Source organism: Anabrus simplex, chromosome 7 (assembly GCF_040414725.1).
Source record: "Anabrus simplex isolate iqAnaSimp1 chromosome 7, ASM4041472v1, whole genome shotgun sequence".
Lineage (NCBI taxonomy): Eukaryota > Metazoa > Arthropoda > Insecta > Orthoptera > Tettigoniidae > Anabrus > Anabrus simplex.
The window spans coordinates 233,089,484-233,113,718 of NC_090271.1; the positions used below are offsets into that span (position 1 = coordinate 233,089,484).

General features: G+C 39.8%; 1 protein-coding gene across 1 annotated transcript in view; it reads right to left on the bottom strand.

The window, feature by feature from the left end:
- The window catches only part of LOC136877508 (heterogeneous nuclear ribonucleoprotein U-like protein 1), a 242,595-nt gene that overhangs the window by 12,092 nt on the left and 206,268 nt on the right, over positions 1-24,235 (bottom strand). Inside the window, exons 15-17 of the mRNA XM_067151617.2 lie at positions 5,300-5,474; positions 3,895-4,042; positions 3,646-3,815 (exon numbers count right to left, since the gene is read on the bottom strand). Of these exons, the coding sequence (XP_067007718.2) occupies positions 3,646-3,815; positions 3,895-4,042; positions 5,300-5,474 (493 nt within the window). The remainder of the gene's footprint in view (positions 1-3,645; positions 3,816-3,894; positions 4,043-5,299; positions 5,475-24,235) is intronic.

The window sequence follows — 24,235 nt, forward strand, 5'->3', positions numbered from 1 at the left end:
TAACCGTTTGAGCGCCAAGGGATGACTTCATTCCTCCGTGAACCCGTCGAGTTCCAGGAATGATATTACATCCCTCATGCAGATTCGTTTAGAATCCTTTCACGTTGGATGGTAGCACATCAGTATATTCTTATCAAGATACGTATGTGGTCTCTAAATTTAACACCAGGAGCCGCATAAAATTATTTGTTTTTGTGTGACGAAGATTTAAAAATGTGAAGGCCGTGTACGCACATCTTGTCCAGATCAACAGTGATGGTGGACTTATGGGACGACGTATTTACAAACAATGATGGTTTAGCTGATTAATACATAGTTGACGGAATGATGATGATGATTATAAAAAAACATATCAGATGTAAGGCTTTTCAGGCGTTTGCTCTATTAACCAGCGTTTCGTCTCAGGTCTGAAACTAGACTCGTCAGAGTGGGATGTGTCAGACTCTGATTATGTCGAGTCAGAAAGTGAACTGGACTTCATAACAGTGTTGAAAACACTTCTAGGGAAATTATAGAGAGTGATTCTGAAATCTATTTTGTAAGTGACCACCGCCAATTGCTGAGGTTAGAGATAATTCGGAAAGTAACGAAGATTTCTAGCGCAATATTGGTATTAACAATATCACACACTGCCATTATTCAGTGAAGCTACCCATAATAGCGATATATCACACAAACCACCTCACTCTTTCCTCGAGTTACACGGACCAAAACATGCCCCTCCTCATGATGCTGAACCTGTAGCTTATATTTTGATTTTTAAGACATATTGTCACTCCAAATAACATAATTTTATCCAAAACGACAGTTAAGAGTCTGTACTACAAGAAATACTATCAGTTACTGTGTCATATTGATTTTAGAGCTAAACATTTGCCTTAAAATGTGGATTTTCATTAATTAATAATAATTTATTAAACAAAATGTGTACAATTCACTTTTTCACCACTCTGTCATTTCTGTGATTAGAGATTGAGGTCTGTTTACACATTCCACTAAATGGTATTTAGAACATGGATTATTGCATTTCTTGCAGACGCAATCCTCCTTGGGTTCATGGAATGCCTCATTCTGGCAGATCCTTCCATGAAACCCGTGGACAGCAAATCATGCATATAGATGTCGAAGTTTGAAATTCGGTCTCTTCCAAATTTCTGACTTCATTGCATGTGTCCATTATTTCTTGGGGTATCTCGCCGGCTTTTTTTCCATCTCTCCTCAATTGTAGTTTTATATGCATGCGTTTCCGGTAGATCAAAAATGTGCTTCCATGAAGAAGGTTTCCTGCGCTATTTCTTGAGAATTTTGATATTGAGAGAGCTCTCTTAACCCTCTGGATGCCGACACATAATAGGTCATCACATGTATGGAATGCCAAGTATGTTTCAATGGATTTTGGATCAATGTGTAAGAATTTTTATTTATGTCTCAGTTTAAAAATATGGAGGTAAAATTTGGTATGTGATCGTGATATACTCCAAGGAATATAATCATGTGACTTGCATTTCAATAAAAGAAAATTTTGTGGAATACTGTGAATAAAAAATTAATATTTTTTATTAAAGAAAGGAAAAGCATAATTTGAAATTAATTAGGACATTTACACTAAATCCGAAGTGACAATAGAGATTTTTAAGTCACGTACCAGTAATTAATCTTTGAAGCCGGCCCCGCGGTCTAACTTGCCCGCCTTTCACCCAGAAGGCCCGGGTTCGATTCCCGGCCAGGTCAGGCATTTTTACCTGGATATGAGGGCTGGTTCCAGGTTCACTTGGTTCTACAATTACCTTTAATTGAGGAGCTATTTAATGGTGAGATGGCGACACCGGTCTAGAACGTCAGGAATAACGGCTGAGAGGATTTGTCACACTCGTAATCTGGAGGCCTCTGGACCGAGCATCAGTCGCTTGGTAGGCAGAAGGCCCACTGGGGCTATAGTTTGGTTTGGTTTGGTTTAGGGGTGTTTGTAAGATTATTATACAAACTTCATTTTCAAGATGTTTAGCCAAATTGTTGATGGTTCATGCGTTCCCGGATTTTCTGTCCCCCCCGTGTTGTACGTTTCTTTTCCATGGCCCCTCCAAAAACGGAGAATTGAGGTTTCACTGCAATTTCAGAATAGACATGAAATGGCGGATTTCTAAATTACTCAAATAACTGTACTTGTATGCTGGGATACATATTAATGATATCAAAAGAATGAAGGGAGTGATGGGGCTGGATATTGAATGTATTTAACTTATTAAGTAGAAGTAATAATAATAATAACTTAAATGTTTCCACCTTTTCAATACAATATATTCACAAGATTACAAAATTATACGGTACTAGTTTCGACCCATCTAGGGGTCATCATCAGCCGTATTGGAGCAAAGATCATTTGTGGCGAGATCCTAAGACAATATTATTTTAAAGAATAACAAGTGAAATGAGATGTTATGGTAATAGTTAATAATACAAGGAATATACATAATAAGAGGTTTTTAACAAAGAATAAAGTATAAATGGGGTGTTGTAAAAATTATAATCATGGAAATCAGTAAGTTCTTGTATTGAAATGAAATAAAATAATAAAATAAAATAATATTGTCTTAGGATCTCGCCACAAATGATCTTTGCTCCAATACGGCTGATGATGACCCCTAGATGGGTCGAAACTAGTACCGTATAATTTTGTAATCTTGTGAATATATTGTATTGAAAAGGTGGAAACATTTAAGTTATTATTATTATTACTACTTATATATTGTTCAATACGGACCAAAAACATGAAATTCATAACCATCAATTATTAAGTAGATCTGAAGTGTTTTTTTAATGGATTTTTAGGAAAGTGATAATTCTTTCTCAAAAATTTTGGGTAGATTGAGATATTTTGTATAAAGGGCCAGGTCTATAGATGATGATTGGACGAATATGTACGCCAGAATTGAGTTACTTTTGTAAAGTAACCCACTTTACTTGAATTTGTTGTTAGTCTAGCCGGAAACCGCACTTTGCTCCCATATAGCTGGCATTTCGGTACTGCCTACAGTAAATACGAAGTATGTTACAAGTGTTATTTTTTATATCCACCTATTCAATACAAAGAGATTTTTTTTGTATTGAATAGGTGGATATAAAAAATAATAACACTTGTAACATTCCTTAGTATTTACGTACATTTCAATACGGACCTAACATGAGAATTATAACGTGTAACTGCCTACAGTTTCGTGGACATGACTAACCAACGGCGTCTAGCACGCCAGTGACTGCTGCTTGCCGATAACAGTGATTTTCAAAGGCTGCGCCAATTTATCACGGTTCTACACATCGCTGAAGAGCATTTTAATTTAATACGTTAACTTCAGACTGAGATTACATAAAACGGTTAATATTTCAAGCAGGTTTAGAAAAACGTATCCTATCGCAAATTTTTGTTAGAACGGGATGTGCAATCGTAATTTATGTGGAATACATTCCTTAAAAACGGACCTTCCCTTATATCGGGGTTTGAAATAACATTGTGCCTATGGAGATTTGGCTGGGGCTTACGAAAATCTTTGTTAAAAGTGGGTATTCCTTAAAAGCGGGTTCGTTAAAACGGGGTTCTACTGTGATGACAAATTTGTGTTTTTAATACCAACGCCCAATACAACTTACCTGGCCACCCCATCCTTGGCCACTGGTTCCATACTGATTGTAATAAGGCTGGTTCCAATTTTGGTATGAGTTGCCACTGGTATAGCCTGCCTGGCTACCACTTCCATAGCTACTGGGCTGGTTGTAGTTTCCCTGACTGTAGCTTCCTCCAGACGGCTGATTGTAGCCTCCTGAAAAATATCTTAGTATATTGAAATTGTATATGTAGAGGCTCTGACGAACATACGAGGAATTCAAAACATTCGTTACCTTTATATCCTTGTTGAGAATAACCTCCCGGCTGTCCCCAACCCTGTTGGTTGTAGTTTTGCTGACCCCAACCACTGCTGCCTCCTGAGGTATTGCTAGCACTGTCCCAGTTACTGCCACCTTGGTTGTAACCTCCTCCCCAACTGCCCTGCAAAATGAAAATTTACTATTAATTCTCCAGAACAAAACAAACTGTGTAATAACTACCCTTTGCAATAAAAAGCAGTTAGTGTCCAAATTTTTTATACACCAGCTATTAAAAAATTAACAAAAAATGCACACACGATAGAACACTCTTCAAAAGGATAAACAGCAATGCCCATATAATTTAAAAGGATACATTGTAATATTTCAATAATCATTTTGTACTATTCTACTGTATATACTGATTATATTTCAAAAGTGAGAACATTTCAGCACATGATATAGTGAAACATTGTTAGTGCGTTCCTCGTTGACATGCTTTCCTGCTTAGCACGCCATAAATTTGAAGTCCCGAATCTCACCGTATTAAATCTATGTGAAAATACCTCACTTATCAAGTCATGAATTTTCGCTATTACCGCTTAGTACAATCACATTTTTTCTAGCCTTGGAAATGTTATTCGATACCCATCGTGAAAGAAACGAGATTTCCAGCTCGGGTCAGAAGCATCACCACAGTCAAGTAATTATGGGACAACGCCTTGAATTCCTGAACTTCGCAGGATAAGTTGCATCTTCGAGAAGCGGTTAGCCTCAGGAATGTCCAGTTTTGCTTGGCGGGTAGCAACAAGATTGCTGAATAACACAGCAAGCCTGTCTGTGCGTGAATTTCGCGTTCCATTCAGAAGCTATAAATATATTTTGTGTTGAGCGGTACAGTGAAGTGCAGCGAATATTTGTTGCATGATAACCTATAGTGCATATTTGTCTGGTAATAGCCTAGGTATGGGTATGGAAAAAGTCGTGAAATTCCTTACTAATGAAGACAAAATTAAAATCTGTGAAAAGTGGACTTGCATCCGTATTTTTAAGCGTGCAGAGGTTGTGAATGTTGTAAATTGCACCTTCGAATTTTGACTCTATTACCTGAGTTGGTTGAATTGTCTGATTCAAAATGGCGGCTAGTCATTCATTGCAGTCGCACATGGTCGAGTGTGACCTCCAATTCACTGTCCACAAGTGTGACTAGAAAATAATGTTTAATAACCCTCTGGTTCGAAATAAAAAGCTTCTACTAACATTTGTTTTAGCTTCTACTAACATTTGTTTTAGAAAGAGTGATTGGAAGGAGAGAAAATTGAACCAGTGTTCTCAAAGGTCTTTCTACAATATGGAAAGGTTTTCTGGAGGAACTAAATGATCATTTTTATAAGGTAGACACAAAATATAAATTTTACTTATGGACATTCGTCCTCCATACCTTGCTGCCAGCACTAGGGCTTCTGCTACGGCTTCCACCAGAACGATTACGATCAAAGCCCCGGGAACCTTGAGAGTCATGGCCGCGCCCACTTCCACCGCCATCACGATTCCCCCTCCAACCTCCACCACTGCCACCAGAAGACCCACTACGAAATCCACCAGATGATGGCTGTCTGCAAAACACAATTCAAGAGAAGTAAATAGTACATGCTATTCAAGACTGGGCAATTTTTTCACTATTGGTATTAGAATGCACGAAAAACAAATTACTGTACTTGGGCAAACCAGTAGTGTGTATATACAACTGTCCAAAATCCCAAATTATGTAAGTCCCAAAGTTGCAATAAAATCAACTCCTAGAATAAAATAAAGCACAACAGGATAAAGACTAGATACACATTCCTATACAAAAGAAACTACTTTCTCTCCATAGCGAATGCAGAATCCATTTTGTTACAAATACAGCATGCTCTCAATAATCTGGGCTAATGACCGGGGTGAATGGCATGGGTAATCGGAAAACATGGATAATTCACCCACATTATTGTGCTCTGATGAAATCTTTAAGGGTTCTATGCATTTGGTTATTGATCTGCTTCCTTACCTCGAGACCCATTTTCTAAGGCCCATTTGCAGTTAACCTCGATTCACAGTTTATACCTTTCAAATGCCATGAAAAAAGAAGTATTTCCAAAACGTATCCAACAAGGTGCATTTACAGTATTCAAATAATGCACTTGGATATCTCACTGGCGAACATAACCTCACGCAACGAAAGAAAGAAAAACAAAGCAAGATTCACAGACGAGGAGAAATCTATGCTGGCTCCCATGTGCAAGTCCTTTCTTCATTGGATTACTATACTGTATGCATTTTAGATGCCTTTGTATTTACACAGACAGTACCCGATGCCCTTAAAATCGAACTTTCCTATGACTCTATCCTTGTACGATTTCCCGCCGTGGCACTTCAGAAATGTAAAAATTTGCCGCGTAACAAAGACCCATTAATACATGCAATCACCTCGATTCACAGTTTACACCTTCCAAATGCCATGGAAAAAACTTATTTCCGAAATGTGCCCCACAAGGTGTATTTACAATGTTCAAATAATGCACTTGGATAAATCACAGACAAACATAACCTCACGCAACGAAAGAATAAAAATCACACAATTCAAAGGCGAGGATAAATTATGCTGGTTCCCCTGTGCAAACGCATTATTTTTTGGATTTCTGTACCGTTTTCATTTTTAGATGCTTTGTACTGGCATGGAAAGTGCCCGACGCCATTGCAATTTGCAACGCACTACAATGACCGCCACCCTTGTACGATTCTTGGGCTGGCATTTTCTCCTTTAAAACCATAAGACCGTTTGGGCTCGCAATAAAATAAAGCAATGCAGTTTCATCGGCAATGACAATATTGTTCGGTGCTTAGGAATTTATTATATGAGCCACGTTTTTTTCGTTGACTGTCGGCATTGCCAGTGTTTGTGGGTTCTGTTTTTGCGCACACTGCCCGTTGCGTGATAATATGGCGTTTCTTAAAAGGTTGAATACAAAATAATTCCGATTTCATTCAACTTAATTATGAAGCGCACTGTAGACCCACTGAAGTGAGAGTAAGTGCGGAAAGCTACCCCTCCACGTTCCGGAACACGCGTTCTATTATGACGCGGATAAATTTCGAGTTGAAATTACTCTGTAACATACTATTGTTTTGGAATGTAAAGGTAGTTAAATTAAATGTCTGAATTTCGGTAATGGGGCCGACATTGCACTTCGAATTACGAATTATCCGTATTTCGAATTAAACAATTTAAATAACATGCAAAACTGTATCGCATGTTTTCGGGAATGAGAGCTTCTTCGAATTAGGCAGGATTTTGAATTATCGAGGTTCTACTGTATTTCAAATCCTTCAAGGATTATGTTTATGTTGGCTGAAAACATTTTGAACAAGGGGTATCTTATCAGTGTAGACAATTACCTGGTTGGCAGGAAAAAGCACAGCAGTCAAAAAAACTCATTTTTCATTTTATTCACCTATGGCATCTATACGGCTGAACTCATACTACGGTTGAAGCACATATGCCATTCTGGCTTCTATAAAAATATAGAACTGAAAAACACAATCAACTATTTCACAGCAGTACAGATATAGTAGAGGAACAACTTAAGTCAACTCATGTTATTGTGCTCACTGCCTTGAGCCTGTTTTTCTACTTGAAGAATTACTTACATGAACTCTTGTACTTTTGCTTTCCTCTTGCTCCAGTGTTATGATTTCCCAAATTTGTTTATGAACTACAATGCTTTATATTATTACGATTTAGGGTGAAATTACTGAATTATCTCTAACAATATAATTTTATAAGTGTAGTTTACGGAGTGAATACTATGCAATCGTAAAATATTTCATGGTGTGACCATTGGCGGTAGTCTGCAATCTTCCCGCCGAATGTATCTCCTTAGTGTGATTCTATCTCAGTAGGCAGCAGCTCACACAATGTCTTCAAGAGGCCTTAAAACTGGTGGAACTAGCTTTAGATAAGCTGAAAGAAAATAATCAGAACGATGGTGTAAGAGCTAGGTAGGCTATAGGTTTTTATTTCCCACTAGTGGTAGAATAATAATATTTGCTTCTCCCGTTATAATATAACCTTAAAACTAAGGAGTAATTTTTAAAAATCAAAATGCCTTGATAAATTATTTAATCAGTGTAGTTATGAATTTAAGCAGTAATGTAGTTTTATATAGGGTACATTATTTTACTGGAAAAGTCTTAAGCTAGCCAATAAAGGAAAAATATTGCAAAGGAATGAATGAGATGTTTCTCATCTCACATTGTTATGCGCATTGAAAATACTGGTCATTATTTACTTGCAAAATGTAGTAATTTATTTACACTGCTAGGCAATGTACGTTAATTAGGTGCTTTCTATACAGGTGTTCAGGCGACTAGAAAGTCACAATTTGTCAATAACTCTAGGCAACCTAACTTTGCGTTAGAAAGTGAGAAAGTTTTCCTGCAACAACTACCCTTGAACAAGAAAATCCAATTTCCACAGGAATCTACAGCATCCGCCCATGTAATCTACAAAATCAGATCTTAATTAAAATAATATGTGGTAATACACCACAATTTGCGTTGCGTTATTTATGTGAACAACTTACCAGTACTATTTATTAAATTCTATACAGTGTATTGGAGCCTGCAAATATCACTTCTGACGGTGATATCGAAACTGAAGAGATTGCTGGCCAACAGGAAGGTTAAAATACATCCATCAATCATAAGTAGATGATAAGGACACTGAATACCTCTGTACACAGTGGAGATCACCTGGGGTTGTTGATTGTAATTGACATTTTTAACATGCAAGAAAAATACTGGCTTAAGTGCGGCCAGTATTCGGGAGATAGTAGGTTCGAACCCCACTGTCGGCAGCCCTGAAAATGGTTTTCCGTGGGTTCCCATTTTCACACCAGGCAAATGCTGGGGCTGTACCTTAATTAAGCCCACGGCCGCCTCCTTGCCACTCCTAGCCCTTTTCTGTCCCATCGTCGCCGTAAGATCTATCTGTGTCGGTGCGACGTAAAACAACTAGGAGAAAAAAAAAAAAAAAAAACTGTAGTACAAGCAAAACACATCTCACTTCTAATGAAAATGAAAATCCACCGCCTGTTTCCAGTCATTCGACTGGGTCAGAAATGGAATGAATGAACCCTCTGGCGAGGATAGGTATTGTGCCAGCTGCCAAAGCCTGTCGCACATCTCACTTCTAATAAAAGGAGGTTTCTGTGTTTTCACAGTCCCTTTTTAATATCCAGTTTCTGCTCTCAGAACAAGAATATTTCACTTTAAATTTATGCAATGAGCTCATTAGAGTCTCTAGAATAGGTAGGAGTATTAATGAATGTATTTTACCTGAATGAAATTCCCCTCTTGAAACTTAAGTGAAAGTGATAATACAACAGTAACCTCGTACAACTGAATGGATAATGATGGGCTATTCCTCGTAAACGAGATGATTGTCTTCCTGAAGAACTTCGTTTTTGTGAGATCTGAAGTGACTGTAGAGGCCAATCCTAGAACCACAGATTTTTCCACACATTTGTTCTGTTAGGTAGTTTGGTTTTTCTTCACGAGCTGACGTCTTCTTGCAATGCGCTTGTCAATTTCTGTTCTCCGCTTTTCCTGCTTGAAGCGCTGAGTTCCTTCCCAGACATTGCGACGCCAGACTGTGCGGTTATGTGCCGTAGATTCCCAGTTGTTAGTTTTCATTTGACACTTTTCCATGTTGATTTTTAGTGCATCTTCGTAACGCTTTTGTGGTCTTCCAAGTTTTCTATGACCATCCTTTAGCTGGGAGTACATAATTTGTTTTGGGAGACGGAATTCAGGCATGCGAAAGATGTGGCCTGTCCAGCAAAGTTGGTGCTTGATAACCATGGCCTCAATGCTAGTGGAGTTAGCTTCTTCCAGAACACTGAAGTTAGTGCATCGATCTTGCCATTTCACCCTCAGGATCCTTCTCAGGCAACGTTGATGGTATTTTTCCAGGCATCGTATGTGCCTCCTGTAGGTAGTCCACGCTTCACATCCATATGTAAGAGATGGTATAACGGTAGTTTTGTACACATAAAACTTGGCCCGAGTGCTGATATTATGATTATCAAAGACCCTTACCCGAAGACGACCAAAAGCCATACTAGCACATTTGAGACGGTGTTGAATCTCATCATCAAGATTTGCATTTGCTGAGAGATGGCTACCAAGGTATGAGAAATGTTCTATGTTCATCAGAACTTTGCTTTGGTCTGTGATTGTAGGGCATATGGAGATGGAGTTGGGTGCAGGTTGGTAAAGGATCCGAGTTTTGGATGTTAAGGCTTAGGCCAATACATGTATAAGCTTCATCAAATGCATTTAAGATTGCTTGTAAATCATGTTCAGAGTTTGCAAGAACAACATTGTTATCAGCATACTGAAGTTCAATGATGGATATAGTGGAAAGTTTGGTCCTGGCTCGTAGTCTACTGAGATTGAATAAAGCTCCATCAGTCCTGTATTCGATTTCTATGCCTTTTGGTAGTTTCCCATCAACAAGATGAAGTATAGTCCCAGCAAATATTGAAAACAGAATGGGAGCTACCACACAACCTTGCTTCACGCCTGCAGTGATTTCAAAATTTTCTCCAGGGTTATTGTTGACAAGAACCATGCCCTTCATATTATCATGCAGCAATCTAAGAATATTTATGTACTTCTGAGGACAGCCTATTCTTGCTAGGATCGTCCACAGGACATCTCTTTTAACTGAATCAAAGGCTTTGGCAAGATCTATGAATGCCAAGTACAGAGGTAGATGTTTGTTGCATTTACCCTGCATTAGCACAGAAAATCATATCAGTTGTGCTGCGATTGGGTCGAAATCCACACCGAGTTCCAGGTAAGCAGTCTTCAGCTACAGGTATCAGGCGGTTGGATAGAATTCGAGCGAGTATTTTCCCAGCAATAGACAGAAGGGTAATTCCACAGTAGTTACCACAGTCAGTTCTGTCTCCTTTTTTGAAGATCATAACTATCAGAGCATCTGTGAGATCAGGAGGTATTGTTTCAGTGCTCCATATTTTGACTATGAGCATTAATGTATGTTGAGCAAGAATTCGTCCATCTTCCTTGAAAAATTCAGCAGGAATTCCATCTGATCCGGCAGCTTTATTATTATTATTATTATTTTTTTTGCTAGGGGCTTTACGTCGCACCGACACAGATAGGTCTTACGGCGACGATGGGATAGGAAAGGCCTAGGAGTTGGAAGGAAGCGGCCGTGGCCTTAATTAAGGTACAGCCCCAGCATTTGCCTGGTGTGAAAATGGGAAACCACGGAAAACCATCTTCAGGACTGCCGATAGTGGGATTCGAACCTACTATCTCCCGGATGCAAGCTCACAGCCGGGCGCCTCTACGCGCACGGCCAACTCGCCCGGTTTTATTATTTTTGAGCTGTTTAATAGCATTTTCAATTTATAAGGAAGGTACTTCGTCAAGGTGAGATTTTGTAGGGTTTTGCGGGATTTTCAGGATTTCTACTATGTTGATCTCTGGATCCTTGTTCATCAGTTAAGGAAAATGTTCTTTCCATCGTGCACTAATGGAATTGCTGTCTTTTAGAAGAGTAGAACCATCCCTAGATTTAAGAGGGTATAATCCTTGAGCTGTTGGACCATAAACGGTTTTTATGATGCTGAAAAAAGCTCTAGTGTTGTTAGTTTCGGCCAGATGTTGCATTTACTGAGACTTCATCATCCACCAACTGTTTTTCAGAAAACGGGTTTTCCTCTGAACATCTGCTTTCGCTTCTTGATATTCTCGTTTCTTAGAGAGTGAACTAGAATTGATCTGCCAAGCTCGGTGTGCTGCTCTCTTTCTGTCTAATAGAGTCTGTATTTCTTGGTCATTTTCATCAAACCAGTCTTGATGTTTGACCCTAAGGTGTCCTACCGATTCTTCACCAGCTGATAGTTTTTCAGTCTTCAGTGTTGCCCAGTGTTCTTCAGTGCTTTCAGGATATTCATGTGGCAGTTTATCACCTAGGAGTTGTTGAAATTTTACTTTAGTGCTACGATCTTTGAGACGGTCTATGTTCATTTTAGGCCTCGTAAGTTTGCTCTGTTTCCTTCGCTGCTTGTGGATGTGAAGGGTCATCGTGGACCATATAAGTCGGTGGTCCGTCCAGCAGTCATCAGCACTTGTTAGAGCCTTTGTGATTAATACATCGCGTTGGTCTTGGGCGCGTACAATTATGTAATCAATTAGATGCCAGTGTTTTGACCATGGATGATGCCATGATGTTTTAAATTTATCCTTTTGTCTGAAGAGGGTATTAGTGATAACTAGATTGTGCTCTGAGCACTTCGTGAGCAGAAGGGTTCCATTAGAGTTGCAATTCCCTACTCCCTCTTTTCCAATTACTTTGGGCCATAGCGTCGAGTCTCTACTAACTCGCGCATTGAAGTCTCCTAAGAGAATGATTTTGTCAGCTTGGGGTATTCCTGTTAGAAGAATGCTTCTTTTTCATTTTCTTCACAAGTGAGGGCCGGAGCACAGGCACTAATTACTGTAACTTGTTGATTGTTGGTGAGCTTGAGGCGTAAGCTCATGAGTCTTTCATTTAATCCAGAAGGAAGTTCACCAAGGTGAGGGACAAGTTCATTTGCAATGGCAAAACCAACACCATGAATGCGGGGCTCATGAATGCTTTTACCTTTCCAGAAGAAAGTGTATCTGCCTCCTTGTTCTTTAATTTGTCCTTCATCGGGCTTTCTAGTTTCACTCAGCGCTGCAATATCGATGTTAAATCTTTTTAGTTCACGAGCCACGATAGCTGTTCTCCTTTCTGGCCGATTAACTGTATCATTAAATCCATTAGAGTAAGGATGTTCCAGATTGCAAAATTCATCTTTATTTTCTTTTGACCGCTTATGGTGTACCCTCTGGGCGCGGTTTCCCAGTCGGGATGTGTTGAGGACTACGTTTAGGGCACCTTTTATAGCCCCTCCCCATTCAGGTTGAGCAGAGTGGTTCCTGAATAGGCCTGGTCAGTCACGAATGCAGCACATGAGTTGCTTTACAGCCTCTCCTCTAGCAAAACGGTGAACACACATTCGTCGCCTACGTGCCGGTTCGTCACTAGGAGCTCCCAGACTACACAATCCTGTTTCCGTCACAACTCCCCGATCGCCACAGGGCTTGTAGTGTATGTGCTGAGTTCTTCAGAAGATGCCTGTGCGTGACATCTTTTAGTGTGGGAATGCTGCTGCACATCAACAATCACACATTTCTTGACAGACTCGGAACCTGTCCCCAGTGGCATAAGAGTTACAACAACTGGAGGTTCCAGGACTGCTGCAGCCTTCGTCTGCCTTCCCAGCCGCCAGGGAAGTTTTAGTTGTAACTACACCTGGTCCGTCGTTAAGGACGTTTTATGCCATTGACCATATATGGTTCTTCCGCCTTTAGAGGTGGTTTCCCACCTCAAGGGCAAGAGAGTGCCACCAGCCTCTGCCAGCTCATCCGCCTTCATAGGGAGCCGTTGGCATAATGAATAATACCAGTGAGTAAAGAAGGTAGTGGTAGTGCAGAGGGTAGTGGGAAAATATCAACGGACTGTGTTTTGGATATAAACCCACAATTTAATTCTTTGTAACTACCAAGAAAAGCTACTAATGCACTAGAAGATTTAACCTCTTTCTGTTTGAGATAATGGATCTCAAATTCAGTCATCTGATCAACATGTCCAGTTCATTGGGAATATCTGTTTCTATGAAACTGAAGTTCAAAAAACACCATACAGATACAGGTCACAAGTATGGTAAGTTGCAAATGGTGATAAAAGTATCTGATGAACTAGAAAAAGCACTTACAGCAATTCAAGAAAGGGATCAGCACCACCCTGAACACCAAAAGGCATATGATGGAAGATTTTTTTTTTAAAAGTTGAAAGCAGCAGGGAAAACAATAAGTATTTTCGCGAATAATCCCCACAGCCTAATTTTAGGAAGGGTAATTTTGAAAAATATGAAATGAACTAAAATTCCTTCCAGTGAAAGAGCAATGTAGGCACAAACAAACATTTCATATCACTCCTCGAGTTCCACAGGGTCTTTACGCAAATACGAACATGACAGATCCAGCTACTTTGCCTGAACATATTTGAGACTAGCTGATGTACCCGTGCTTCGATACGGGATTCTCAGAAAGACTGACTTTGTGGTTTTCCTAACTGAAGTCGCATAGGCATTACAAAAACGTCAGTAGGAAAGTAGCGATTAAAATCAATGTTATCATATAAAATACTCGATCAAATTAAAAACCGCACATTTTCTCACTTTAAACGAACAGTATTACGGTTGCACTCCCAATACACAACAAGCTCGCCCCTCCACTCTACCTCCCTCCATTCTGACAGATCACCTCTGCGCATGACTCCGCCCATGCCCCTCCCCCTGAAAGCTCTCCACCCCTCCCGCCGCCATTGCTAACCACATGTGCGTATTTCCGACTAAGCCTCCTTAGTCCACCAATACTCATCAACAATTACCTCTCAGCGACACATCAGGTATGTACCATAACATTCACTCTTCATTACTTACCATAAACCTTTCTTACACACCAACTAATACTATTAACATCTCAATTACGGATAACTTTCACTTGATACAATAAAACTTTCAACAACACGCCAGAACCCAGCGCACATCGGCACGAATATGGCGTGCCACCAGGGCTCCTGTTCGCAGTCAGAATGAGAAGATGCCTCACCCCAGCTACAACGCTCTGACTCTGCAGTTGCCGTATAAATTCTAATCTCTCCAGCGCAGTTCACAACTCAAGCAACTCTATTCTATCTCACCAGACCAGTAAAAAAACAATAACTTCGTCCTGAAGTCCGCCATACTTTATTCCACGGAATAATATCAATTTGTCTCACCGGCATCTCACACCGATGTCTTCACATAACATTCGAAGCTACAGAATGTCAACTAAAAGAATAAGCGAAAGTTTCAACCCGCAACATATTCCTAATTAGCAATTACCCACAAATAACTGTCACCATTGTTGCCATTCAAACGCACGGAATACCCATGAATCTCCATCCACACTGACCAGTCTCCGTACCGATCTCGGTGCTGCAACCAGACAACTTTCAGCTTGATGCTTATAAAACCTCATTTGGCTATGAAATATTTCCCTACCCCCAGTGATTTTAACCAAGATAAACCTCTCTACATATTTCTGAAATGTCAATGCTAATTTCTTCTTCCAACCTTTAAAACATCAGGACGCACTTGGTACTAGAATTTTTTTATAATGTAAATATTTTTAAAACTTTATATTTTCCTATGATTGCGTCAATTGTTCTCCAGAGCACCACTGCCGAACTCTACTATTTTAATTTTATGCATTGGTGCTGACTTCTTATTCTATATGTTCAACCATCACTATTGTACAACTGTTTCTCATACTTAATTTTGTAATGTGTATTAATAATATGTATTAATTTGTGCATGTCAACTACTAACCAGGTACCTGATTTTTTGCCTTGAGGTGGTAATTTGACTGATGATGCCCTCAATGAAGGGCGAAAAATGTCTCAAGTGGAATCAATAATAAATTCCTAGTTTGTAAAATTTTTATGTATTGAATAGGTGATAAAACAAACCTTTTAGCATCCTACATTCAGTATTACGGTGCCGATCTAACAGTCCAAAGTTCCAGAGTGGGAATGACCAGGCCGTAGAAAACCGTAAACACTCCTCTGACATTATTCGGTTAAATATGCACTCTGCTCATTCCAATCAGTGCCTCAGAGTAGGGATTGAATAGCTTGAATGCTTTGATGAACCAGTGTGTTACGTACCAGTAGTAACAGAAAATTTATGAACCAGAGAATGGCATGAGCTATCCAACTCCCAGCTACTTCCCGCCAATATTCAGGCAGGCTGTTTTACTCTGTAAGACTGGGCGAGTTAGTCGTGCGGTTAGGGGCACGCAGCTGTGAGCTTGTATCCCGGAGATAGTGGATTCGAATCCCACTGCCGGCAGCCCTGAAGATGGTATTCCGTGGTTTCCCATTTCAGCACCAGGCAAATGCTTAGGCTGTACCTTAATTAAGGCCAAGGCCGCTTCCTTCACACTCCTAGCCCTTTCCTATCCCATCGTCGCCAGAAGACATACCTGTGTCGGTGCAATGTAAAGTAAATTTTAAAACAATACTCGGTACGGAGCAGTAATCATGTCTATCGGAGTTGAGTGGCAACAGACAACACAAAGCACATCACAACAAACAATGGTCAAATGTAATGTTGTTGTTGATCAATTTTATGAGCTTTCTATATTGTAGGACTTCACATTTATAGCACAGACTGTAGTTCCTTATTCTCTGACGTAACATACCGATTTTTATTAAGTTCTGTTTACCAATTATTATTATTATTATTATTATTATTATTATTATTATTATTATTTTACTAGTTGCTTTACATACCACCGACACAGATAGGTCTTATGGCGACGATGGGACAGGGAAGGGCTAGGAGTGGGAAGGAAGCGCCCGTGGCCTTAAGGTACAGCCCCAGCATTTGCCTGGTGTGAAAATGGGAAACCACGGAAAACCATTTTCAGGGCTGCCGACAGTGGGGTTCGGAACCTACTATCACCCGAATACCGGATACTGGCCGCACTTAAGCGACTGCAGCTATCGAGCTCGGTGTTTACCAATTTTCTTGTGACTCGGCGCTGATATGGACTTGGTGAGAAAAATCCAAATTCATTAATACCTCTGTGATAATAGCCGGTACGGTAACAATGGATAAGACAAATGATCGGAAATTTAATACTCTAACAGTGGTTCCCAACCTGGGGGCGATTTGGGTTATCAGGGGGGGAATAAATAAATGGGGGGCGATGAGTATTCAAAGGGGGAAAATTAAAACAGTACTGTACAATAGAATTTGCCGGGTGTCCGACTCGTTGGCTGAATGGTCAGCATACTGGCCTTCGGTTCAGTTATATGGACTTGGTGCAGCTTATTGCGCCTGCCATTCGACAGCGAAATACAAATATGAGGGAATGTGTGAGTTCTGAAGAGGTAAGAAAAGTGAACTTTTTTTTTTTTTTGCTATTTGCTTTACGTCGCACCGACACAGATAGGTCTTATGGCGACGATGGGACAGGGAAGGGCCAGGAGTGGGAGGGAAGCGTCCGTGGCCTTAATTAAGGTACAACCCCAGCATTTGCCTGGTGAATGGGAAACCGGAAAACAATTTTCAGGGCTGCCGACAGTGGGGTTCGAACTTACTGTCTCCCGAATACTGGATACTGGCCGCACTTAAGCGACTGCAGTTATAGAGCTCGAAAAGTGATCTTTATTTATAATAATAATAAAAATAAAAAGCTCAGAAAATAATTCCATTCTCCGCAATGTCCTTTCTTGCGCGATCCTTCGGCGTACAATTGTACAGGGTGTTTTTTAATTTCTCCCACTAACTTTATGTTGAAAACTAGTTCGCTCGCCATCGTAAAAAGGCACTTGTTCACTGGGAACTGAGAAACTAAATTCGCTGGTGACTGGCTGCGCGAGACGCCTGGAACTGATTACAAACAAGTTACTAACAGATTACTAACCGGTAGCGCCATGTGTGGCTTTCCATTGAAATACACAGGAAGTGACACTCAAGTAATCGGCCAGAAACTTCAGTTACCAATCAATTACTAATGAGTAGCTCTGTGTGTAGATGGCCTTACAGTACATTCGTCTTCAGTCTTAACTAGCCTTTGTGTGCTTCACCATAAGTTTTTGTGCGTAACTTTTCTGTTTTCGTGCATTTGTTTTGAAGTGTAGAAGTTCATGCACAATGGATTCAAAGAAGAAGAAGAAGTGTCGTCAGTACTCAGCTGAGTATTTAAAATTTGGCTTTATTGCGTCACCGCAAAATGTGCAGTTTCCACATTGTCTTTTGTGCAATAAAACATTTAATAGTAATGAAGCCATGCAGCCTTCGCGAATGAAAGATCATTTATCAAGAGTGCACAGTGATAAAGTGAGTAAAGAACTTAGTTATTTTAAACACCTCAAAGCTAAGCCTGACAAACGGCCTAATGTGAGTGAATTATTTAAAAAACGAGCAACCGATTTTGTCAAAGGTCTTGTTGCTTCTTACGAGGTGTCTTTATTGATTGCTAAATGTGGTAAACCTCACACAATTGGCGAAACTCTTTGTTTTACCGGCTACCAAAAAAATTGTTGAAATCATTTAGGTGAGGGCCCTAGTAATAAGATGAGCAACAATACTGTTTCCAGGCGAATTGACGAAAAGGCCACGGACGTTGAATCCAAACTCACCAGTTTGTTGAAAAAAAGTAAATTTGCCTTGCAGATTGATGAAACAACTGTGATTGATAACAAAGCAATTTAATAGCTTATGTGAGGTTTATCAATGAACAAAAGGAAATTACCGAGGAAATGTTGTTTGCTAGAACTTTGATCACTGATACGAAGGGATCGTCAATTTTTAAAGTGGTGCAAGATTATTTTGAGGAAAAAGAGATTCCTCTAACAAACGTGAGCGCGTGTGCAACAGACGGTGCTCCTGCCATGTCAGGTCGTCATGCTGGGTTTCTAGCCCACCTTAAGAAAGAAGTGCCAGAGGTCATCACTATTCACTGTGTCATTCATCGTCAACATTTAGCTGCGAAAAAGTTGAGTGGTGTCCTGCATGAAACCCTACAACTGGTTATTACTGGTGTCAACAATATCAAAACTAATTCCCTTAATGATCGTCTGTTCCGACAACCTTGCCATGAAAATGATGAGGAATTCAAACTCTTGCTTCTACATACGGCCGTGAGGTGACTCTCCAAAGAAAACTGTTTGCGCCGTTTCTTCTAATTATTTGATACGGTTACCGAGTTCCTCGACACGTCTGATCCTGTCTTAAGTGAGAATTTGAAGCAAGGCAAGTTGGAACTTGCGTGCCTTACAGATATTTTTGAAAAAATTAACGGAGTCAATATAAGGCTACAAGGAAACAAGATGAACTTCATCAAGACCAAAGGAATTATTTCATCATTCATCGCCAAGTTTGATATTTACAAGGTAAATATTGGCCTTAAAGAGCTTATTCAGTTTCCGACCCTTACAAAGTGTTCAGTATCAGATAACGAGACACCTGAACTCCCAGAAGACCAAATCCTAATTTTTACTGATCACCTTGACCAGTTAAAAATTGACATGGAATCAAGATTTGAAGATTTGACCAAGTTACAAATTCTGGATTGGATCCTAGATACATTCTCGATTGAAGCTGTGGATAAGCTTGATAACTCTTTGCAGATGGAGTTTCTAGATCTGAAGTATGACTGTGAGGCGAAAATCATTTTCAAGCAGAGCGGTTACGAGTTAGCCTGGGTGAAGCTTATTGACACTTATCCACAAGTGTGGGGAAAAACTGAACCACTCTCATCTCGTTCCCGTCAACATATTTAGTTGAAAAAGGATTTAGTTCTGTTGTCCAGCTCCTCACCGAACAAAGAAATAAGTTGACATTTGCCTCAAAGGAGACTTGCGCCTGAACTTGACGAACATAAAGCCGGATATTCAAGCTTAACCCGTTAAGTGGGGAGGTCATAAAAGAGGAATTCCTGCATAGTGGGGAATCATTTTCAGTAAATTTTTTCTTTAGAAAAGAAATAGTTTTTGCCAACCTACACCCGCTTAAATATTATATTATGTTAAAATTAGCATAAAATTAAACGTTGCGGTGTAAATTGTGTTATTATTTATAATTAAAAACGATTTTTCAATTCATCCAGTGTCAGTGCAAAAATTGCTTATGTACCATTTCATATTTACTCCGATTCGGAGTATTATTTGTGTTGCTTATATTAATTCAAAGTTGAAATGCGTAACGCACAAATAAAAAAGTATCATATACTCCAAATAATACAGACACATTCACTCAAATATCACATTTTCCTGAAATAAAATAGAAAAATTTACTCACCACGTAGGCCTATAACTTGCCATTGAAGAGGGCAGCGAGTAATCCATGAGTTCATTCATCACAATTTTGTCACCACATTACACAAAATTACACTACACTGTTCAACACTATTTACACTAATTATTTACACACAATAGCTATAACAAATGACTGGAGAAAAAATTGAAAAGAACTATTTCAGGATGGTCACTGATAGTTGCCGGCACGCAGAATGTACAGCGGTCACCGAGTGTAGACTACGATCTTCTCAGATTCCCCGAGTATGGAACCTGAGACTCGCTGGCATATTTTCAATGCTCATACTTCAACTGTATGGTATAGCCTGAAGCAAGGAGAGGGGCACAAAGCGACATTGCATACTACACAACAATACTGAGTGTCCCGCCGCTGGCCTTTCGCCACGCAAACAACGCATCTCTTATTTGCATGCAGTCTTGATTTCGAGGCTGGATTGAAATCTGGAAAATGCCTTCCCGAGAATCGAGTTGACAAGTCAACGGGTGCGGCTCTCACTGATCGAATTGGCAAGGCTGCGTTAGGGGTAGCGTTCGCATACTTCTGAAATAGTTTCTGCACAATTTGAATACGAAACTCCAGCTGAGTGAATTTACCGCCGTGTTTCTTGTATATCACAAAAGCATTGAACACTGTTATATCCAGTAGGTGTCTAAAAATCTTGTGGTAATATTTCTTCATTCTTTTTCTCGCCATACTGTATGGCACGATACATTGGTCCGATAAGTCCACCCCTCCCATTGAGTCATTGTACTCAATACATACGACCGGCTTCTCTTTGGTTTCTCCTTTCTTGTTTAGAACAGAGCGCATTTCCGCGTCATGAATACTACTCAGCATGCAGACGTCTCTCGTGTCTTTCCACTTCAAGGCCATGAGTTTGTTTTTATAGGCAAAAGCCACCTCCACTTTTTTCAGCTTTTTCCCCCATGACGTCCTTCGGAAGAATTTTTCTGTTAGATTTTACAGTGCCGACAGCGTCTGTCTGAAACTCATTGAGCTGATCGAAGAGTTCCGGGCTACTGTAATAATTGTCTAGAGCTATGAGATATCCCTTATTTAGAAGAGGTTCGGCTAGAGCAAACACTACTTTCGAGGGCTTGGTATACTGAGAAATATTTACCCCACAAACCTCATTTACTAGCTCAGTTTCCTTGCCTGTGTACCACAGGATATTCCACACATATCCTGTTTTAGCCTCACATAATTTAAAAGATTCCATCCCGAAACGAGCTTTCTTCTTCGGAATGTACATTTTCCACCCCAAGCGACCTTTCCAAAGGAGTAAACTTTCGTCAATTGATAGACGATCATCTGGTAAATAGGACATTTTAAATTTTGATACAAGAATGTCTAGAACTGGCTTCACTTTGTAGAGTTTTGGGGATACTTGACGATCGTAAGCCTCATTATCTGAGAAATGTAAAAATTTCAGTAGAAGGAAAAAAGGTTTCTCGGACATGGTCTCGTAAAACACGGGCGTAGCAAACAATCTATTACGTGAAAAATAATGAGACAGCTTCGGCTTTTGAATTATACCCTGAAGAAGAAAGATCCCAAATAAAAGTTTTATTTCTTCCTTGTTAGTAGGAACCCAATCCCTCTCCCTGCTTCTCCTTTTCCTTTTAGCTGTTCCTATACTAGCTTGTATTGACTGCTGAGCGTACAGATTAGTTTGCTCTGCAATAAGTTCGCACAGTTCATCGTCAATGAAATGCTCAAATATTTCGTCCGGTTCTTTTTTATTTAAAAGTTCGCCCTGAATTCCACTTTGGTATGTAGCTGGAAATCGGGCTCTCCTACATCCCCTTACATCCCAGTCATTAGGCGGAGTAGGAGGCAAATCACTCTCACTTTCTGACTCGCTACTCTCATCGGAGCTCGAACTCGACACCTGTCCACGGCATCTAGGCAACAGGCCTACTCCGACGGAAGCACTCGTGCTTGGAGCATCTAATAGCGGGATAGTTTCACCATTACTATCTAAACTAGAATCACTGCAACTATCTTCCTCACTGAGCTCGAGAATATCCCGTATATCATCACTCGGAAGATCTACAATTCTTTTGGACATGTTGACTACAAATAGGAAACGCTACATGTAGAATTAAAACAAGAAATCACAAGATAAATTTATATACCAACAAAACAACTTATGAGAGCTGAAAACATTCACACCGGCACACGAAATACTACGCTCGTCGCGGCACACTGACTGAGCTTCTCGCCAAGCGCCACATAGGTTGTTCTTGCGCTACGCAGCTATGTAGCAGATAATAAGGGGATTCCTAGACGAGAACTGCTTAGATACACGAAGGTGAAAAAAGTTCTGTCAGATGGCAGCACCTCTCGGAACATACAGAGAAAGTTTCAAACCTACCGCTTGTTTCGTAACGGAGATAAAAAATAAAAACTTTCCGCGCTTCACATGACGCGCGCCCACCATCGGGCTCGCTCCAGCCGCGTCACCTGAAGCGAGCCCCACTCTACGGGTTAAACTGCAATCCACCAAGGACAAGGCAGCCATTGAAATGGTAAAATAAAACAATAAAGTTTTCAAATTTTCATTTATTTTTTCAAATTTTAACTGTCAACTTTCTCAACTTTTCCAGATTCCAATTTTAAAATGAAAACATGTACTCTTGTTTTATAATGTTCATCAATGATCTTAGATACCGTAATAATTATTTCACCTCTTTGTTCTTAAAATATCAGTAAAAAATGTACATTTTAATATTTTCTATTTTATTTAAGAGTGACCGGATAAAACTGCTGTGGTTGTTTTTATATACAGTAATGAAATTGTTTAAAATAATAAAACTGCTTTAGTATTTACACTTTAGTTCAGATTTAAACTAGGCATACAATGAAAATAAAAAGGGGGCGATAGGTATTAGCCAACCTCCAGAAAGGGGCGATGGGCCACAAAAGGTTGGGAACCACTGCTCGATAACTTTAGCTATGTAGTATTTATATCGATACGACCATTAATAACATTAATACTTGAGAATTAAATTTTAGACCTTCGCCTACACTACCATTTTTCTCAGCCTGAATACAATTATTTATGGCCTAAATTGTAGCGAGTTATTCCACGACTTCGCTTACCGACTTTCGTTAAGATACGACCACTAATATAAAATATTTGAGAATTAAATTTTAGGCATTCCCCTAAACTACCATTTCACTCAGCATGAATGCAATTATTAATACCCTAGATTATAGCGACGCATTTCCCGACTTTGAATACCGATTTACATTAAGATAAGACCACTAATAACAAATACTTGAGAATTAAGTTTTAGGCTTTCCCCTAAACTACCATTTCACTCAGCGTGATTAAAATTATTTATAGCCTAAATTGTAGCGACTTATTCTCCGACTTTGCATACTGATTTTCATTAAATTCTCTCCAGCCGTTTTCTCGTGATGCGTGTACATACATACATACGTACAGACATTACGGAAAAATAAAAAGGGCATTTCCTTGTTACCGTGGACACGTCTGATACAGAAATACCATCCTTTTTAAATTCTGAGCAATGTACAGACAAAATTCTTATTTTATATATATAGATGATAACAATGCACTATCACAGCTATATTTATCATGAAAATGGCTCATGGTGTGGGTTACTGTATTCACATCCTAGTTCGTGAACCATGACCAACGGCTGAGTGGCCTAGTAAGTGGTCTTCAGTCGGAATACCAGTTGCTACGGAATGGGAGTGGGCACCTCGGACATATTCTGAGGGATGGTTGCCTAGTTGTACTTCCTCATGAAACAATAATCACCACCACCATCAATCATCATGGCCCTCCTTGTCCGTAGAAGGCTAGGGCTATACAATCCACCCTAACCCGTAAGAGGAGAGATCCTCACTTGGACTATGTGTAAGTAGGGTAGCATCCTGCTTCATGAATTTACTGAGCTCAGAACAATTTAAGCAAGCCTCGGACCTATGGGAGTAACGGACTCCCATTCCCATATGATGGCGTGGGACTTCTTGGAAACAACTTGGCAAACGAAATATAATTTGATGGGAGAAAGTAAAACTGGCTGAGTCAGCAAAGAGGATGTATGATGTGCTAGGAGAAAGTGATATTTGGGTACGGGGAGATAACAGAGAAGAGATTATAAAGTGTACTTGGCCGGTGTTAAAAAGGGAAGGGCAGAGTCTGGGGTAAGAATATTATTGCACGCAACATAGTTTCTGTTAGGCACGTAAACTAGCAAATGATGCGAGTAGATTTAGCAGTTGGAGGAATTAGGGCGAGAATTGTCTCAGTGTATTCACCATGTGAGAGTGCAGTTGGGGATGAAATTGACAAGTTTTATGAA